The 20,080-nt window shown below is 36.0% G+C and overlaps 1 protein-coding gene across 5 annotated transcripts in view; it reads right to left on the bottom strand.

Moving 5' to 3' along the window:
• HEATR5A (HEAT repeat containing 5A) overlaps positions 1-18,796 on the bottom strand; it is a 91,184-nt gene extending 72,388 nt beyond the window's left edge. For 2 of the 5 annotated variants that reach the window (XM_019754543.3, XM_088796900.1), the window contains exons 1-5: positions 18,588-18,791; positions 5,415-5,598; positions 3,917-4,128; positions 2,943-3,051; positions 493-642 (exon numbers count right to left, since the gene is read on the bottom strand). In XM_019754543.3, coding sequence (XP_019610102.3) covers positions 493-642; positions 2,943-3,051; positions 3,917-4,128; positions 5,415-5,540 — 597 coding nt within the window. In that variant the 5' untranslated portion in view covers positions 5,541-5,598; positions 18,588-18,791. Of the gene's footprint in view, positions 1-492; positions 643-2,942; positions 3,052-3,916; positions 4,129-5,414; positions 5,599-18,587 lie in introns of all 5 variants that reach the window. The other 3 variants (XM_019754541.3, XM_019754542.3, XM_019754544.3) reach the window with 3 other exon arrangements.
• Between the last annotated feature and the right edge of the window lie 1,284 nt (positions 18,797-20,080).

Genomic DNA, 20,080 nt, shown 5'->3' with positions numbered 1-20,080 from the left:
CTTATTACAAGTCATAAAAATTATATTATATAAAGAATGTGTCCACAAAGGGTGGGAGAAGGAGGCTGTGAAAAATGTCTTTAGAATCAATCTGTTGGCTATAAGCAATTCTGAGAATAATTCAAACATAAACAACTTTACTGCACTGTCTAACTATGTTAACAAGGCATGATAAAAACAAAATCTTACATGTGAATTTTAGTTTATACATTTATAGACAGGAAGCACAGTAGAGCAGAAGGAATACTTAGTCTGATAATTTGAACTCACTACCTTCCAACAATTTGCAGCTAACTACTTGAAGAATGTTGGGAAATTCATATAACTCTCTGGGCCTCCATTTCCTTATATGTTAAAATGAGATAGTCCTAGTTGATTACCAAAGCTGCAGCTCTAAGATCATGTAGCTGTTACTAGGGTTTTCACAGGGATAAACTGATTTAATTTTCTTTATATTAATGTTTAGAAATTCTGCATATTAGCCCATTTTACCTTTGCAGCAGCACAACGAACGGCCATGGACCTATCTGTTAAGCAGGATCTAGCAGCTTTATAAATATCCCTGTGGCAAGGTGTAGCAGCAGCTCCGAGTCCTTTCACTATATTTTGCAGACTCAACATAATCTCGTATCGACCTTGAGACTATCAAAGAGAAAAGAAAAAAAAAAAATCTACTGTGAAGAACAGCATTAAGCACTGAAATTTATCTCATAGAGAAATAGTCAGATTTTTGTACACTCTAAACAATCCATTCTGACATCATGAAACACTGATAAATAGCAACACAGTTGCTATTTTATGAAGTGTTTACTATCTGAAAACTGTTATTTGTATATACTACATTTCAACACAATACAAATTTCACAGGGTTGGTGTGAAGATTAAATTAAATCATATCAAAAGTGCATAGCACAAAGCTTGCATGTTGTTAAACAGTCAATAAATAGTTGCTATAAATGAGGTAACACGGTGAAATGCAGGGTCTGACAGCTACATTGACTGGTCAAATCTATTTCTTTATCTGTTAAATGGAGGTAATAGTACCCACATCTCAGGTTGTTCCTAGAATCAAAAGTTACCTCATGTAAAGCGCTTAGAACAGTGCCTGAAATACAGTAAATGCTCAACAGATTTTATACCTATTAGTACTTTATCATTTATTGGTCCACGCAGTTTAACTCACAGGTTAAAAATCTAGGCTTTAGGTTTTAAAAGACCTGGGTTTGATCTTGGCTCTGACTCTTAGTATCTATGTGCCTTTAAGTTGTTCTTCCTTATTTCTTCAACTATAAAACGAGGATAAGATGACCCACAAAGAGCCAGTGTGAAAAATAAATAAGCGCCTGTGGGGAAAACATTCACCACAGCCTGGCACATAATAAATACTCAAGAAATATAGCTGTTTGTATTACTGATGTTTTACTAAATGCCCCAAATGATTTCTAGATCCCAGGGAGCTAAGGCAATTGAAGGTAAGTTGGAGATAAAAATCCACATCAAGTATTATTTTCATAGTAATGTTATTAATTTATCTTTGTTCAAAGGAGCACAATAGTGACTAATTACAGGTGGACATAACAAAATGGGTTCTAATAGGAAACTTCTGAACTTTCTTTTATACCAATTTCAAATGTTGTGTATCACTGGTGGGTATGTATCAAAGGTGGGAATCCTTTTTGACATCTCCGAAACGTGCTACCTGATCAAATAATTCATAATGGCAAAAAAATAGTGAAACAATAAAATAGTTAGCAATAGCTTAACATTTCTGAGACCTAAAGAGTAATCCTCTGTTAACCATGGGACCTAGAAAAGTATTATAGCTTGACTAATGGAGTCAGGCAGAATAAAAGTTTAAAGTGGCCATACCTCAGTGAGCAAAAGTTCTTACAGACATCTCTTTTCAAATGAAAGCATGTTTATGGATGTTAACAATCTTTCTTTTGAATCACATTCTTCAATCTTTTAGGAAACTACTGATGAGAAATGATCTGCTGAGTAGATTTTCTCACCACTTTTTGTTACAGACTTCACTTCTCCTTAAAGTTTTTAAATCAGCCACATTCTTGAAATTTAACATATTTTACATTGGAATTTTCCCATCTTGGTACATTTTAAAAAAAGGTATGTGTAACTAGCCAGCATTTTTATAATTAGTTCAGAGCTGTCTTCTAGACTGATTTTCTAAGTAAGAACAGGAACTGGTGTGATGTTTTTATAGTTAAAAGTGCTGAGGTATCCTTGAATATCACGGATCATAGATTAAAATTTTTGATATATAAACATACAAATGCTTTAATTTCAAGCTAATTTCAAACTATAGTAAAGCTATAGTTTGCAAGAGGTTATAGTATCTTGGAAGTCAAAGAAGAGACAGCTGCAAAAACAAAGGGTGTTCCACAGTGGTAATGATGCCAACAAGTGAATGAGGCTACTAACGCTGAGTACACTCCTCTGGCAATTAAAAGGTCATCCAGATCCTGCTCAGACTTAGGTTCTCCATGCTTTTTCCCATCCTGATTATGTCCTTATTCCCTTCTGAGGCTGGTACAATACTAATCCATCCATTAGGTATACAGTAGTTACCAACTACGTATCTGGGTCCTTGGTGACAAACACTTGCTCTGGCACTACTTAGTAGAATCAAATGGAAAAGCTGACATGCGCAGAGGGAACAGAGATGGGCCTACCAGAGAAATATTTTAGTTTTGCCGATTTGGATTTGTCTGAATACACGAAATTATATTATCACATTATTACTTTTCTAATAAAAATTCAGTATACATGTGCCATAACACAGAAATATTTAATTTATGAATATATTTATACCTATATATACTTATGTATTCCTGTCATAGGTAAAGTTCTTTTATTGGCTCAAGAAACCATAAAACCTATAAAAATACTATTTTTATTCCTTGGTCGTACTTGTTGTTACTTACCTCTGCACTCTTCATAGCTTTAAGAATATTCCCCACTGTATCAGTAAAGGTGTTAGCCAATATTCTACCCAACTTCTTGTACAAGGAACCCAAACATACCACAGCAGCACTGAAACATTTAAATTAGAAATTAGCCATGAATGAAAAAACAAGAATAAAAAATACTTAGAATATGTAAAGGTGACTATTTAATTTTACTTTTAAAATTTCCCAGAATATACTCCATTGTTAAATTCTAAGGATTGACACCTAAGTGAGTATCAAATAATTACATGTTCAATAACCAGAATTTTAAAAAGACGTACTCGTATCTTTAATTAATCTAACTCTCAATTGAAAGATTCCATTCCCTCGAAATTCTTACATATTAATCAAAGAAGGTCTTAAAGATAAAAGATAAGAAAAACACGAAATAATGTTTTCATCAAGCTTGAAGTCTGAAAACTACTGGAAAATACATTGTTATAAGCTAAAAATTAGATTAACAATAATTTCTATAAAATCACTACTGTGGAATCATACACAGCAAATGGACTTCTCTAAAATAACAGTTGATAAAATGAACTGAATACTATAAAGAAACTAAGCTGTTAATTTTAGCTTACAAGAGTATTTTTTTTGTATTATTTATCATTAATTTTCACTATTAATAACTAATAATTAACCAAAAGAACATCCAAAACATGAAGAATTTAAAATATCTTTTTCTTAAACATTCAACTGCTACAATTTTAGTGAGACAGTTTTCATTCCCAAATCTAGATTTCAAATATGTCTAAAATATTTTTTTAAAGAACTGTTTCTCAGTCAACAGGAAAATGTCAGAATTTTTAAAAAGTCAGATTTAAAAAAAATGAATAAAACAATTTGTATTCAGTTTCAAAATAATTATCAAGTAGTTAAGGTTATTTATAAAAATGATACAACAAGGAAGCACTATTTTGTTTTATGTTCAGTTTTAATATTTAACTTACAGTTTAGTGGGAAGATAACTTGGAGAATCATCTTTACTACGAATAAGATCATTACATTTATCGATTGTCTCATAAACAGAGAATGTATCTCCGATACTATAAAGAATGCCTAGATTCTTAGCAAGGAGCTTGCGGGTAGGAGGCCCCGGGGAGCTGTTCAACAAAGATAGGAGCTGTTCAACAAGAGTCTTCTGTTTCTCCTTTACATCACTCTGGAAAGGAGGAGGGTAACAAAACAACAATTCAAAGTCAACATAATTACAACATAATCCTTTAACATTTTTCATATGTTTAAGAACTAAAAGGCTCTAGAAAAATGCAAAATTATTCTGACTAAAAATTGTAAATAAGTTAGTGGCATTGTCATCACATCACCTGAACAGGTAGTTTATTGTCCTGCTGGTATCTCCACAAAACATTCGGGGCAACAATATACTGGTGTGTCTGTGAACAAGGACAGGGGCTCTGTCTCATCCATATCTTTCTTCTTATGTGTGAAAAGTAGAGCAAATTTGTATTTCAATAGAGCTTCTTAGTTATTAAGCCTCCACCCCATATATATCTGCATATGCAGCACCCTACAACCTATCACCAGAGATGACCTTGTAATGGTTACCTGTTTTACTCAGATCTTTTTCTTAATTTAGTGCAATTTTCTTTTTGCAAGCTTATGCAACTAAATGCCAATAATATTACTGCATTTTACTTGTCTGCTCTCTGAAAAAGGAATACAGACTATGATTACAGTGGTAATGGTATTCAGGGGTTCACTAAGACCTAACCTTCCACAAATAAGTATTTAATTTAGTGTACGGATTCTTGTCTTTTGTTAAATTCTAAATGTCTCCACGAACAGTACCTTTGCACCATTTTGGATTCCATATGGCATTGTTTTTATGTAGAAGCATATCCTTACTTTTAGGAGATGTATGCAGAAGTCTTTAGAAGTAAAGTACCACCTCACATGGCTCAGTAAATTAATCGGTCAATCAACTATGGCAAAGTATTAACAACTGCTGAATGTAGATGAAGGGTATGAGTGATTAGTTTTCTTTTTTAAAACCCATCTCACAAGCTTTTAAGAGGGAATATGTTTATTCAAAGACTCTTCAATTCATATTCCCCTTTAAGAGTCCACAACTTTTTTTAAAGTGAAACTCCCATGACATTCAGCACTATCCTGCACCAGGGCTTCACGTATATGGAGGTATACAAGGTGCAGAACATAATAAAAATAAAATCTAATACAATATAGTGTGTTGTTCAGCTTTTGATACATTTTTAAGTAACATCAAAAATACTGGCAAATTTCTTCCTGCTTTTTTGAACAGAACTTCTTGTAACATTTCATTACACAGTCTTAATAATTATAAAGGTCTAACATTTGAAAGCTAATAGGTTATTCTGGACAGAATCAGAAAAGCGAACCAAGGAACTAAACATTACCAGGTACTTAAAAAAAACAGAAATAAAAAACAGTTGTTGCAATTATACCCACCCTGCTGGTTGCTAGCAAGAGCTTCTCCAAATATCTCAACCAATCAAAAATAAACTCTGCCTTCTGAACTTCACCTAGTTGATTGTACACTTCTTCATTCAGCAATAAGCTATGAGCTAATTCCATTCCTTGCAGAAAATTCTAACTGGTCACAATTCTTCTCATTAAACTTCAGTCAACACACCTATGGAAAAAAAAAATAAAATAAAATAAATAAATATATATACATATATATATATATATATATATATATATATATATGTATATATATATATATATATAAATAGAGAAAAATAACATTTTAAAAGGAGTGAAAAAGCAGGCAATCATAATACTGGAAATCTTACACATAAGAGCACAAAGCATAATTAAATGGAGACATTTTTTATAACAACTCTAGGGGTGAAGCTGGGAAAATCTCAATACTAAACACTTGTTTACACTGACACAAAATCCACCATTGTATCTGTACTCCTTTTTAGAGAGCAGACAGGCAAAACAGAGTAGCATCATTGACATTCATATGTAAAAACTTGCTAAACAGAAGAGACATTCCATTCAAATTATGAACATTTTAAGTTAGACTACTCAAATGTTAGATTTTCAGTTTTCCTTGTAGTAGAAAAATGGGTGATGAGTACACATTAACAAATGACCAAATATCCGGACCTCCTACTAAAATTCTATAGTAAAACCTGACATCTCTGTGGGCCTTTGCTTAGGTACACACGGTCATTTACCTGGAGATCCAAACCAAGAGCAGAGGGACTCATTCCGTTAGCATCTGTTCCCCCAGCCTGAGGCTAGCAGATTTAAGAAGAGTCCCATCTCAACTAGTATAGTCTCCTTATCTTTGTGAGCCCTGTGGTGAAAGCAAACTCCTGTTTTTGAAGGCAGTTGGATGGACATTGTCCAGGGACTGTAGCAATAAAGATCCTATCTCTCTGACCCACATCCAATGTAGCCTTCACTTCTGTTGTAGCAAAAACTCAACTAAAGACAGAAGAGGTCTTGCTTTGTTTCTTTAAATTCATGAGCATCTCCTGGGCACACCCGAGTTCCTTTCCAGAACATGTACCTATATAACATATAAGCATGTGCATACATACACAGTCACATACACATTTATAAGACGGCACTGTGATTATGGAATTTCTTTTACTTTTAGGCAGTGCATGCTCAAGTATACAGCAGTAAAACAGCATGACGTCTGCAAATAATTTTCACATGGTTAACAGCTGAATGTAGGTGGTCGGTGAGTGATCATTTTACTATTCTTCAATTTTTCCGTATTTTTAAAACATCATGATAATAAGTTGGAAAAAATTAAGAAATTAAAAAAACACACAAGCTGGCTTTAAAAAAAAAAATTAGTACTACTTATAGGAGTGACAACTATTACCAAGAACATTAAACAACAGAGAAGGCCCTATATATAATACATAAAAATAAGTACTCCTATTCATTAATGTATCTACACTACATTTGATACATTATAAATAAAACTCCAACTAAACAGAAACAGATCATTGGAACTGCACAGAAATACAGACAAACTGCTAGAGGTAATTAAACTAAAACATTTAAAACACAAAGTTCATATTCCCCTAAACAAATCTTAATCTTTTATAGAGGAGCCAGTAAGTGAAGATATATTAGAAAATCAGACACGGGGAAGGTTTTTCTTTCTTTCATTTTTTTTCTCCCAGAGAGTTTACTGGTTTGGTATAAAATTACCTAGAATATCAAATCATCACAATTATTATATAACTGAAAAGAGCCTCTTTAAAAGACACTATTCACAAACTTGTACCCTGTTAGCCAAATTGGGCCTGCAATGAATGTATGAGGAAAAATGAGTTACTAACATATAAACACAAGATTTTGCATGAAAATCTGGATCCATACCCCCATGCAGCAACAAATGGCTGAATCGAAGAGGAGCAGGCATTATCCAGGCCCCACTGCCACCTGCTGCCTTATTCATTTACATTATTTGCCAACTTCTAGGGGTATTTAAGTTTTCAACTTCTACTCCTTATCTTACTTGCATCCTCTGGCTTGGGCCAACATTCCAGATTCTGACTATGAATCTAGAATATTTTGCCTCAGAGGCCAAAAGACAGCTTTTATCAATCCACCACTGTCTCCTCAAGCCTGTGTGCAGCTTTAGCCATTAGGTTAATTTCAGAAAATGCCAATTTTAAGGAACAAGAATATAAACAGTGGTGTTAACAAATTTACTTTTACAGAGACAACATGAATTTTAGCTTGTTTAAAAAAAACTCTCGGGCGGCCGGATGGCTCAGTTGGTTAGAGCAGGAGCTGTTAACAACAAGGTTGCCGATTCGATTCCCACATGGGCCAGTGAACTGTGCCCTCCACAACTAGATTGAAAACAACAGCTTGAGCTTGGAGCTGAGCCACCGGTGGACGGCCGGTTGGCTCAGTGGTTAGAGCGCAGTGCTCATAACACCAAGGTCGTGGTTCGATCCCCACATGGGCCAGTGAGCTGCGCCCTCCACAACTAGATTGAAAAACAACTTGACATGGAGCTGATGGGTCCTGGAAAAACACACTGTTCTCTAATATTCCCCAATAAAACAAACAAACAAACAAACAAAAATAAGTCTCTCTTCCTTTCTTAATTATCAAAGTGAACTGACCAGAATATACACAATTAAGGACAAAGTTAATAAATGCTAGAAATACAGTTTCTGTAAGAAACCTACATAGTATATAGAAGGTGAAAAGCAAGTTTGTACTCAATATCTATGATTGTGAGGAGGGAAAAAAATAACCTCAGTATCAGAGAAAATTTCTTGTAACCACCAGGGCAAGTCAATATCCTATCTTAAGAATCAAATTACCTTTTTTAGAGGTCATTAATACAGCTGAAGAGGCATTTTTTTTCCTTAGGCAGCAGCAATATTGTGGTGTAAAATGAGCTATCAAGAAGCAAAATAGCTAATACAATGCAGTAATAAATAATTCAGTAAAAAGCTTGAGATCATAAGCAGGGCATAAAGTTATCTCCAATGCCCTCAATACATTCCTCATATAAATTACTCCTAAAAGAAGAGACAATTCACATTGCTAATCCCACATCTAAAACCCCCAAGTCTAAAATGCACTTGTGATCTCCACACACGCACTGTCAATAAGAAGCAAATGCCTTTTGCAAACAGATGTTCCTGCTCTTACCTGAGGGTTCACGTTATGACGACAACTACAAATGCAGTCAACCTATTGTACATTTTAATATAATTACAACCTATGTCTATATATACTTGAAGAATGCTTCTTTTTCTAACTTACCATTTTTATTTTTTGTTGAGATTACAAAGTGATTAGTTTATTAAAAATAAACATATGGCAATGTATTTTTCAAAGTACAGTTATATTTGAAAAAAATTTTCATAAAACTGCTGTTCCCACTGTAATGTCAGCTATTATTTCTGACAGAAGCTAATATTTATTCACCATTTACTATAGTCTAGGCACTACTCTAAATGCTTTATATTTTCTTAAATAATTCGCAAAACTGTCCATGAGGCAGCTATTTTTATTAGCCCTATTTTAAGATGAGGAAACTGAGGCATAATGAAGCTAAGACTTGGCGAGTCCCGATAGAATGTGTTAACATAATTTTCTCTATCTAGGGTTTATAGCCCTATTTTGGTACAGATGGGAATATATGTTAAAATTTATGGGGGAAAAAACGTCTTCCTAATCTTTTTGGTCATTTCAGTTTCTTAAAATGATTTGTTACATCATTTTGTGGAGGTAAAAAGAGGAAAATCACAAATAATGAAAGAGAACACCAAACACGAAATAAGATATGTTTGTTGGATTGGTTTGTTAGTTTTCCTTTCCAGGACACAAAAAGACCAATTTACAAAATGAATAAGCCACTAAGCAGTAAATGGAACTAATTCCAGAATGTATCAAGTGCCTAAGTTTTTGAAATATGTCTCATACTTAAATTTCAATTACTTTTCTTAGGCTCTCACAACTCTGTAAGAGGTATCACAACAGCTTCAACTGAGCCTCCGGTCTTTAATTTCTCATTTTGTTCAAAAAGCATAAAATAAACCAAAACAAACCCTCTCAAGAATCTCCAACACTTCAGGAAACATACATAAACCTCAAAATCCAAACTTTTAAAAACAAACAAACAAAAAAAACCCAACAACACCCCAACAAAAACAAAACAGTAATTAGCTTTAATCTAAAAAGAAGATGGATCATTTTATCCTGACCTAAGATTTCCTTTGACCTGTGATTCAGGCGTTCCAAAATTGTAGGTTACAAAACAGGAACTCACAAGTTACACAGAGGATTAGGTCATACTTAAGATATTACCTAAGGAGGGCTGACCCTGGTAGAAAGAAAATGAAGTCTTTTTGTTACTATACTTTAAATACCCCTAGTCCTAAAGTTGGTTTGCTGACACACTTAACCACTATACTTTACTGGTTTTAGGGTATTAGATATAGAAGCAAATGATTTGTAATTGTAGAGTTCTTTAATACAGTTTTATCTTGTGATTTAAAAACCATGTCTGTTTTTATTCCATCTTTGAATCTGAAATATCTTGCTTCTTTCTACAATAAACTCACTTTTAAAATTCAACTAAAAATAAAAAAATCACTCCCTTCCGGAATCCTTTCATGATTAATTCCCCTATTCTTGTACTGTCTCCTCTTGGTATAGCACTGTTTCCATTATTATATGTATGCTTTTTAAAACAATGGTTGGCTTTTCTAGCCATCACTTAGACTGTGAGATGCTCCTGGTATTTTTCCAAATCATAATTCAAAAATCTTAACAATGATTATTAGAGTAGTAACATTATGGGTAATGTTCTCTCCCTAATGTCCAAATTTTTAGGGATTTAAAAACTTTTCAAATGAAACCCTTAAAAACCAATAAACATCCTGTGACTGTATATGTATTAAATTACAACTAACATTCATTATTATTCAGCATCAGGGGTACAGTGCAGTGATCAGGCATCTACGTCATCCCTGCAGTGGTCTCCCTAATAAGACAAGTGCCCATCTGACACCATACAAAATCTTCACAACATTATTGATTATACTCCCCAAACTGTCTTTCACATGCCCGTGGCAATCTGGTGGTTACCGATTGTGCTTTCTAATCCCCTCACTTTTCCCTCATCCCCACCCCGCTCCCATCATACACAGTCTAAGTGATATATGGAGTACAGCATAAGGAAATAAGGAATATTTCCTGGCACTGTAACAGCTATATATGATGTCAGAGGGGTAGGTGATTGGAAGAGGGGGGGTTATCACTTTGTGAGGGATATAAATATCTAACTATTACATTGTTTTGTACACCTGAAACTAATAATTAAAAAAAAAGGAAAAAAACAACAACCATAAAATCTGTCTGCAGTAAAACGAAGTCATTCTTTTCCCTTTAAAAAAAATAAATAAACTAAATTTCTGTTAAATTCCTAACTTTTAAATTCACAATACCATTTGTCAGTATCATCTTGGTAACATCACAAATAGGGAGCACACATGTATAGCCTGCTGTAGTTCATGGCTATGCCTTTCACCTTCCCAACTGCCTCCCAAATCACAAAATGACAATGGTAGTTATTCACAGAGCCAGGAACTTTCTAAGTGCTTAACTTGTATGGCTAATCATCACAAGGAAGGCATTAGCGGTCCCCATTTTATGGGTGAAGGAACTATTAAGATCCCAGTAAACAATAGAGCTAAGAAAAAACCCAGGTCTCCTTGACAAAGTTCATTTTCTTTCCTCAAGGCTAGGAAGTCTTTGGGGGGGGTGGGGGGGGGTTGGGGGGGGTGGGGCGGATGACACCCAAAAGCCAATAGCCAGCATTTTTGACATTAAGGTGTAAGGGACATTTCAATTAAGAAAAAGGTGTAAGGGACAAAATGCGTGGAATAAACAGGACATGGAGGGAAGTATTACTTAATATTTGGGCTTGCTCTCTCTCTCTAGTCCCCCCTACATCTTTCCGTAAATCACAAAATTGGCTTCATCTCCCAACTCCTCCAAGGATAAGGGTCAATTAAAAAATGAGTGTTGAGTGTTGGGAAAACAGCAAAGAGAACAACACAGATGAAGGTAAACTGTTAAAATTAAAGGAAGCTACTAAGCATATGAAAATAACAGACCTATAACAATATAGACAAGTAGGTTGTCAGCTCTGGTTGCTTTAAAAAAAATACCAAGGTCGAGCCTAAACCAACTGAATCAGAATCTCTGGAGGCTGGGGTGCTGTGATAAATGAACTTTTCACTTAATCCTCACATTACCACCATAAAATACGTACTAGCACTTAAATTGATAAATACTGAGACTAGATAACATAGATGATTTTAATAGCTGATTAGTGCCCACTACTCTCCCATAATTCATTTATGAAATACTTATTTTGATACTATTTTTAGAAAAGCTCATAGCTACTGAAACTGCTTGAGAAAACAGGAAAATGACAAAATTCAAACCTATGATATTATTTGGTATTAACTTAATCTTAGTGTAATTCTCTATAACAAACCTAAACATAAATTGGTATTTAGTTAATATTTTAAACCTTACGTGTATAATATGACATCAGCGCAGTAAGAATTTGTTTGAATGGTTCAAAATTACATGTACTTTAAATCTGTAAGTATAAAAGCATAAAAACTTTTATGGCCAATATTGAAATTCTAGAAAAGCTGACAGTTTTATAGTAACAGTACAAACAGGTTCAACTCTTTTGGAAAATACAGTGTATCAGAAGTCATAAAAATATCAAAACCATTTGAAAAAAGTATCCAGCTTTTGAAAAGTCATGCTAAAGAAAAAGGAAAGTATCAGAAGCATAAGGGTTGATTACAGCACTATAAAAGTGAAAACTGGAAACTTGCAAGTCCAATATTAGAGAAACGGTTCAAGTGTGACAGACATATTCAAAGAATATTAGGCTCATTAAAAATAGTAAGTATGAAAACTGTAAGTGCAGAAGTTTTACATGTTAAGAGAGCACCCCATAGGTAAAGCAGTGTTTCCTAAAGAGTGTTTTGCAGAACAAGAGCTCCAAAGAATGAGAATATATGCTGTGTGTGTGTGTGTGTGTGTGTGTGTGTGTGTGTGTGTGAATCTAAATCCGATTTCTTTTGCGAAATGCCAATCAACAGTTTTTCTTAGAGGGTCTCCAAAAATGCAATATGGTAATGTGTACTGTTTTCACTACAGACCTCTCCCCTATCTCTACCTTTCTTTGTTTTCTCCTGCTGGGAATCTTGTGAAATTAATGTTCTAGATTGATATTGACAATCTTTCAAATACTAATCATTAAACACTCCTGTAAATCAAAAAAATTTTTAAATTTTTTTGTTCATACTGTTAGGATTTTTATTAGAATATGTAACAAATCAATATCACACTGCTACTTAAAAGTGGCCATTTCTTTTATCTATTTATTAAATTTATTGGGGTGACGTTGGTTAGTGTGCATTTCTATAATCCATCACCATATATTTGACCCCCGAAAGTGGCCATTTCTGATCAATATTTTGGATCAAATTACCTAATTCAGAATTCTAATTATAAGCAGACAGAATCTTCTCATAGCTACTCCTAGAGTATGAATAAAGAAAAGATAGTTTTAATTAACCTCGTATAGTTAAGATTTATCAATTCATGTAAGAATTTGTTATTCATACTTTTAATTAAGTTTCACATCACACTTTCTGAGCTAAAAAACATCTTGTTGCACAATACATTTTAAAATGTGATTTTTTGGAATTCTAAATACAAATTCCCATAAAATCAACTTAATCCATGTTTCCAAAGTCAGACACAAAACTCTAACTTGTAACATGCCCCAGGCACAGCACTAACACTTTATTTTAATATATAAGGAAAATACATTCAGTGTCCCAAGATTCCAAGAATATTTCCTACAAACATGCTGTGAATGGCAAGAATGATTCTTCTCACCACTGCAAAATACAAACCTGCAGGAACTGCAGATACAGCTCGAAGAATAGATGGATAGCACATTCTATAGGACAGAGAAGTTAGGACAGAATAAGAAAAAAACAAGAGTTACATGGAAATTTATAATTTGGGGTAAGAAAGGGCCAGAAACGAGGATGTAATTTATTTTGCCTTCCTTTCTTGTTTTCCCAAAGTACTGCAGATTACTTTAGGGATGGGATGAATGGCAGTAACTAGATTCACTGAAGGAGATTGCCAATGGGGGCCCCAATGGAAGTCTAGCCATTTCTGGCAATTCTCCTTCCAGATTAAAAAAAATGAAACCCCGGAAGGGTAAAAGGAAGTGTTGGGAGGTGGGGGGAGGACAGAGCAGTAGGAATTAACTCTAATAATGCAGTGACAGCAAAAGGAACTAACTTTTTTTCAGGATTTACTTACTAGAACATTTTAACTCACTATCTCATTTAATCTTCTTAACACTGAAACTTAGATATTATTATCCTTATTTTACAGTTGATGTAATGAGTTAAGAAATTTGTCCAAGGATAAGATGATATTTCAGTGGAAGAAAGAAGGTAACACCTACATCTGTCTAGTTTCAATGTCCTTGTTCCTTCAACTATTATACTTCATACAGCCTCTTCATATAGTCTCCAATTGCTGCTATTACTGACAGTTATTGCCAGGCCCGCTGAAGCATTTAATCCTTCTAACTTTGCTCTTTTTTATCACTTCACCCTCTTCTTACCTTTCTAGTACTTTGAAGCTTTTTGTTAAAGTGTGAGGTCTTGTAGAGACATCAACTTCCAGAAGACCCTTTCCAACCAGACAGTAAATCAATAAGTTCCAACAGTGTTAGTTCAGTATTTGGCTATTTTTGACAATTTTTCTCTCTCTTCATTCCACAAACCAACTCTTTCACTTTCCTCTGGGAAGAGAGATTTCATTCTGGGCATTTAAGAATTGCATAAGGCAGATTTTAAGAGAACTTTTATTCTTCTTATATTTCTAACCTCAATCATCTGAAAGTCATCATCTAAGCAACCTCCTTTACTTGAGAATCTAGTTACAAGAAGTAAAAACAAAACAATTGTTTAAAAAAACAACCCAAACAATACACAGCATTAGTTGCTTCAAAGATCATGAACTTTACTGACAGTGTCTTGATCCCTCAAAGCCTGTTCATTCTTAGCTTAGACATAACTAATAATCTAGTCATTGGGATTCTAGCTAGGGTGGACTAGAGCACTGTGTTAAAATAGAAGGAGGAAACTGATGGAGAAAGAAGCAGAGCAGATCAGTGATGGAAGTGACCAAAATACTATTTAATACAGATATTTTAAAAAGCAGGGCAATATGGGTCTACTTAGCATAAGAGCAAAGTACAAGATACTACATTATTCCCCCAGCACAGCCGAGGCCAGAAGTCTGCTCAAGTTTTCAAAATAACTCTATCCTTGTATTTGCTGTTCGTATAATTTGCCACCTACAACTTCCTAGTTTAGCCATTAGACCCTGCTTGCTTTAGAATCCCCTCATTTTCCCCCTTCTAACTGTTCATGGCTCGTACAACCCTGGTTAGCATTCACAGATTCACCTTTAATCTGCACTATAGTCTGACATCTTGGCTTTCCTCATGGTCCCCACTTCTAATTCACAACATATCCTCTGGAATAACTAGCCTAGAATTGAACTATAATACATTCCTGGCCTTCTTGGAGTCCTACCTGAGGGTTGTTTTTGTTTTTGTTTTTTTGGCAGACGCTGTTTCTCACTCCCTGCTAGACGCCCAGCTAGCCTCTTAACTTTGCAAGGACAGCTCCCCGGAACAACTCCCTTACTAGTCTGCCTTCTGGCTACCCCTGTCATGGCCGGCCCAAGCAATATAGTGAACATATCATGTATTACCACCTCTAACCCCCAAGTGGTCTGGGGCAGCACGTCATAATTAAACTCAATGATATTGCTGTAGCAAAAGATAATCATATTCATATAAGGTGAAATAAATAATGACCACAAATAGCTTCATATCATTCCAGGTCATGTTTTGCTGTTAAATGAGTTAAGAAAAAAAATTTTCAGAGCTTTTGAACTCTGAAATTAAGATTAAGGGATTTTTACCCATATATATTTTTCTTTTTTTCTTTTCAGAGTTCTTCCCAAATATTTAAAAAAAAATGTTGTGGTGTTTCAATGGGTAATTTCAGTTTTCTGATAATTTTGCTTACATAAAAAATGTATTGAAGAAATGAGGTATTATTTTGCATATATACACAAAAACATGCATATATTCAACATAGAGAAGCCTAAAAATTCAACAGAAAAGGATATTGACAGATGCTGTTGAATAGTTACCAACAGAGAAGTATTATCTGGACAATAAGTACAACTGAGTTATGTGAAACAATTTAGTAAAATTAGAACCATACCATGGTTTTAAGATCAGAAATAGTATATGCTCATCTTTAAATATTTAGAATTACTTCCCACAAATTTACCTTCTTTCTTGTCACATAATTAGCTCCAATTTCTTATGCTGGTAACATTTTAATATGGCTATATTATGCTTTTTTCTAGAAATAATTATCTTTTAAGTTGTTACTATTAAAAAAAAATCCTAAGCATGATTGTGGATACATAATCCATTTTCAATCTGTGTTTAGAGAGTTCTCATTTCCCATTTGGGTCTTAGCGTAGATAAATGTTTGATTTCATGTTCACAGTTACACTTCTAATAATTTTCTGTCTGATCTTTTGATCAACCACTATGTCACTGGAGTCATGTAAAAAACAAAATAAAAACGTTTTGAGTAAAAGTAGCTGTAACTTCTGATACACACCACAAATGATATGTTACAAAGAGAGTTTACTAAATAAAAATAAAAAAAACTTTTCACACCAGATCTAAATTAAAACTGAAAATTATAAAGTTGTTAGAGACACATATAAAAATCTTTTCCTTTTTCTAGCCTTCCAAAAGGTTAGGCTTGTTGAAATAAAAAACTTTATACCAGGTAAATGTAACAAAAAAAACCCCTATGTCCCTCTTCCATCATTACATATCTAGAATCCAGAAGCAATTACGGGATCCTACAATTTACCTGACATAATAATGAACAAGCAAGATTAACAATTAAAACTGACATATTCAGTGATTAAGAGTTTAGAGTTTTAGTCCAGGGTTGGCAAATTTTTTCTGTAAAGGAGCAGAGAGGCTTTAGGCTTTGTGAGTCATACAGTTTCTATCATAATTACTCATAAACAATACATAAACAGCCATGAACAATAAATGAGTGTGGTTGTGTTCCAGTAAAACTACCTACAAAAACTGGGAGCAGGCTGGATTTGACCTACAGGATGTCAATTGATGACTTCTTGTCTAATCCAAATAATTTAACACTAGAACTAGACAAGGGATTCAATTAAATAAACAAATCTTCAGTAATTCCTTAGGTCTCAGTTAATTCATTTCTTAAACAAAGTTTAATAATAGTTTCTGTAATCTCCTTAAAGAGTAGAAGTGCTTTTTATATGAGAGGACTATGGTCCCATTCAAGGACTGTTCAAACCTGTCAACTATACTATTATGGATAATTAATGAAACGCCAAAGACTCAAAAATGTGTGTTTTTTTAAAAAACGCAGATGTCATTAAACTGGTTAACCAGGATTTAAAATAAAAGAATTTTAGAATATGAAAGGGCCTAAACAAACCCAGAGTTTAATCATTTAATTGATAAGATAATTAAGAAAGAATCATAAGTTATAAATTGCCGCAATCCCCTTGTTGAAATAAAGCTGGATGGAAGAAATGTGCATTGCTTAAAGATAAAAGTACTTAAGCTTTTTCCTCAGAGAATATATTCATTACCTGTGTAATTAAACAAAAATTTAAGGTACTTTGGATTACGTATTTTCTGTTACTAAAGTCAGATACAATAGTAAATAAAGCAAAAGGAAGAGAAAAGTGAGCTAAGATCCATAAATAATAAATAGCGGAGAAGCTTAAGCTAAAATCCAGGTCTCCTGTCAGGACAGGAGACTTTTCCTATACTATTGCTATCCATAAAAAATAACTGACTTCCAAGACAAATCCAACCTCCAGTGCTTTTTCCAACTGTCACTATTCTGTTATAAACCCTGCCTGCTTACCCATTTTGTCAAAAAAAAAAAAAAAAAAAAAATCGATGCTATTAAACTGTAAGAAATCTCTCCTCCAATGCTGATCTAAAATCACATCAAGATTTCCTTTCTAAATGTTTGGGAAACGAAACAGAGCAATTCTGTCCCCATCCACTTAATGCCCAGATCTAAGGATCCTGCTTCTGAACAGTACTTGTGGAATCCCTTTTCCCCTCCTTTTGACGTCTCCTCTAGGCTGTAAGTTCCTTAAGGGCGCCGAGCCTGCATAAAAAATGCGCTGAATATCTGAATAAATGAATGCACATCGAGAACAAAGTACTATGATGACTTTTGATGAAGGAGCTCCAATCTTCTGACTACTATTATCTGACTTGACAATTCCGAAAATCTTAACTTGACAAAGGTATACATTACTGTGATTAGTTAAGTACCATAAAGCGCTTTATAAAGTTTGCAAAGACTTTATAATCACTTGAAATGACGTTGTGCAGACCAAGAGGAGGAGAAGAAGAAACGCTTCCTCACACTACGCAAATGCTACTCCAGCAAAGACTTCCTTTCCTGGCGAGGAGGACTGGAAATAGTCCTCCACGTAGAAGGCAATATCCACTCTCCACGGCTGTCCTCTGAAACCCACCTCGAGAGTTGGGCGCGGGCGCTGGGAGAACCTCGCCCGAATCCTGGGCTGGGGCCCGGCGGGCGTCGCCAGGGCGGGTCCGGGGAGCGGCGCGCCGGCACCGCGGGCTCCGACCTTCCGACCCTCCCGCAAACCCGGAGTCCCGGGCTCCCGCCCGCGGGCAGAGTCCACGCCTACCTGTTGTGCTCGGGTGAAACAGACTTTCCCGGAGCCCAGGAGGAAGAACGGACCCACTGGCCATCGGGCAGTGCCCGCGCTCAGTTCCGCTCCTCCTCGGTGGGCTCCGGCCCCTTCGCCCATAACACCTAATCCCCCGACCTGTTCCCGCACCCGGGGACCAGCTTCCTCCGATACTCCGCTTTCGCGACCACTCTGGGGTCCCCAAGCCGTTTAACTCACGGTGCAGGCCCCGGTGCGTTGTCCCTCCCAGCCGGCAGGCAGCCTGGACACTGTCCACTCGCGCCCGGAGCCGCCTCCACTATCGGGATCCCCAACTGCTTGCACTCGGGGGTCCTCCTCCGCTCAACGCCCGTCTTAGTCTCGCCACGACACCGGCTCCTCAGCAGCGCAGGGACTTGCCAGACGCCGCGATCGCGAATCAGCGGAGCGGGAGGGGCGCGCGCGGGGCGGAGTCGTAAAGCTCGGAGCCCCCGGCGCGGCGGGAGCCAAAGATTGGGAGCGCGCCTTGCGCCGCGCCGCGATCCGAGGCCCCGCCAGCCGGCCGCCGAGCCATCGAGCGCCCACTCTGGCAGGCGTGACTGTTCCACCGCCGAGAGAGCGATGGGGGAGACTGGCCCAAGCTGCGGCCAGGGCAGCAGCTTTGCAGTACAAAGATATTGACCACAACTATTTTTGTCTGTTTTTAATCGCTGTCCAGAATGCTTGGGGGCGGTATTGGAGCATCTGAAGGTTAAGATACAACTGGAGCCTGGAGAAATTCATGCAGGGAATGCTGTGAGTGTCGTTGACCTAAGAGGTAAACTGAGGCAAGCTCAAAAGGAGTTTATTCGGGAATAGCAGAGGAATTGCAGTTTGGCACAAACAAACTGAAGCAAGCTACAGTTGAGTCCGTTGAGAATTTGGGGTAGGTTGTTTATGAGCAGGGAATGTAAAGACGGGAGAGTTCAGTTAGAGTCAGGTAAGGCCAAAAAACAAATAAACTAGCCTTGAAAATTTCTGAGCAGAAAAAACCAGTCCGGTCACAAAAATAAAGCTCAATTCAGCCCACTTTGCAAGACCAACCCGACCTGGGTCATCTGTTCATGCCTTTGGAAAAAACTTCCCAATGTTGATATGAGACAACTTCTGACCAACTTCCCCTCATCCAAGAAAATTCCAACACTTCCAGTTCTCTGTAAGTCAGACATTTACAGGAAATCAGTTTGTTAGTCCTTAAATTTTCACTTACTGAGGGCACACGCCTGAGATTCTCCATTTTGTATCCTCTGGCTCTATTTTAGATTGAAATTCTTTCACAGTGTAGATGGTGGAAATGACCCTAGAGAGCCTTGGAGGGTCTACCTCCCGGGCCTAAGGTACAGTGACTTGCCCAGGATCACACACTGCGTCCCTGTCGGAATTGGGACAAACAGCCTCTTGGCTCCAAGTTAAGTGCATTTTTCCAGTATACTCAGCATTTTGAATGTAATTTTTAAATTTTTCTTTTGAAACAATCTCAAGCTTACAAAAATGTTGCAAGTATAGTACAAAGAACATTTTTTCCCCAGAACTACGAGATTTAAGTTATTGACATAATGCTACATTGTCCCTAAATACTTTAGTGTGTATGTCTTAATAAGTACCCTCTACTACATAGTCATAGTATAACTAGCAAAATCAAAATATTTACATGATATGTTTTACCAATTGTCCCAGTAATATTCTTTATGGTA

The sequence above is a fragment of the Rhinolophus sinicus genome, chromosome 3, assembly GCF_057876585.1.
Source record: "Rhinolophus sinicus isolate RSI-liver-muscle chromosome 3, RSI-T2T, whole genome shotgun sequence".
Taxonomy (NCBI): Eukaryota; Metazoa; Chordata; class Mammalia; order Chiroptera; family Rhinolophidae; genus Rhinolophus; species Rhinolophus sinicus.
This window is presented reverse-complemented; position numbering and strand designations above follow the sequence as displayed.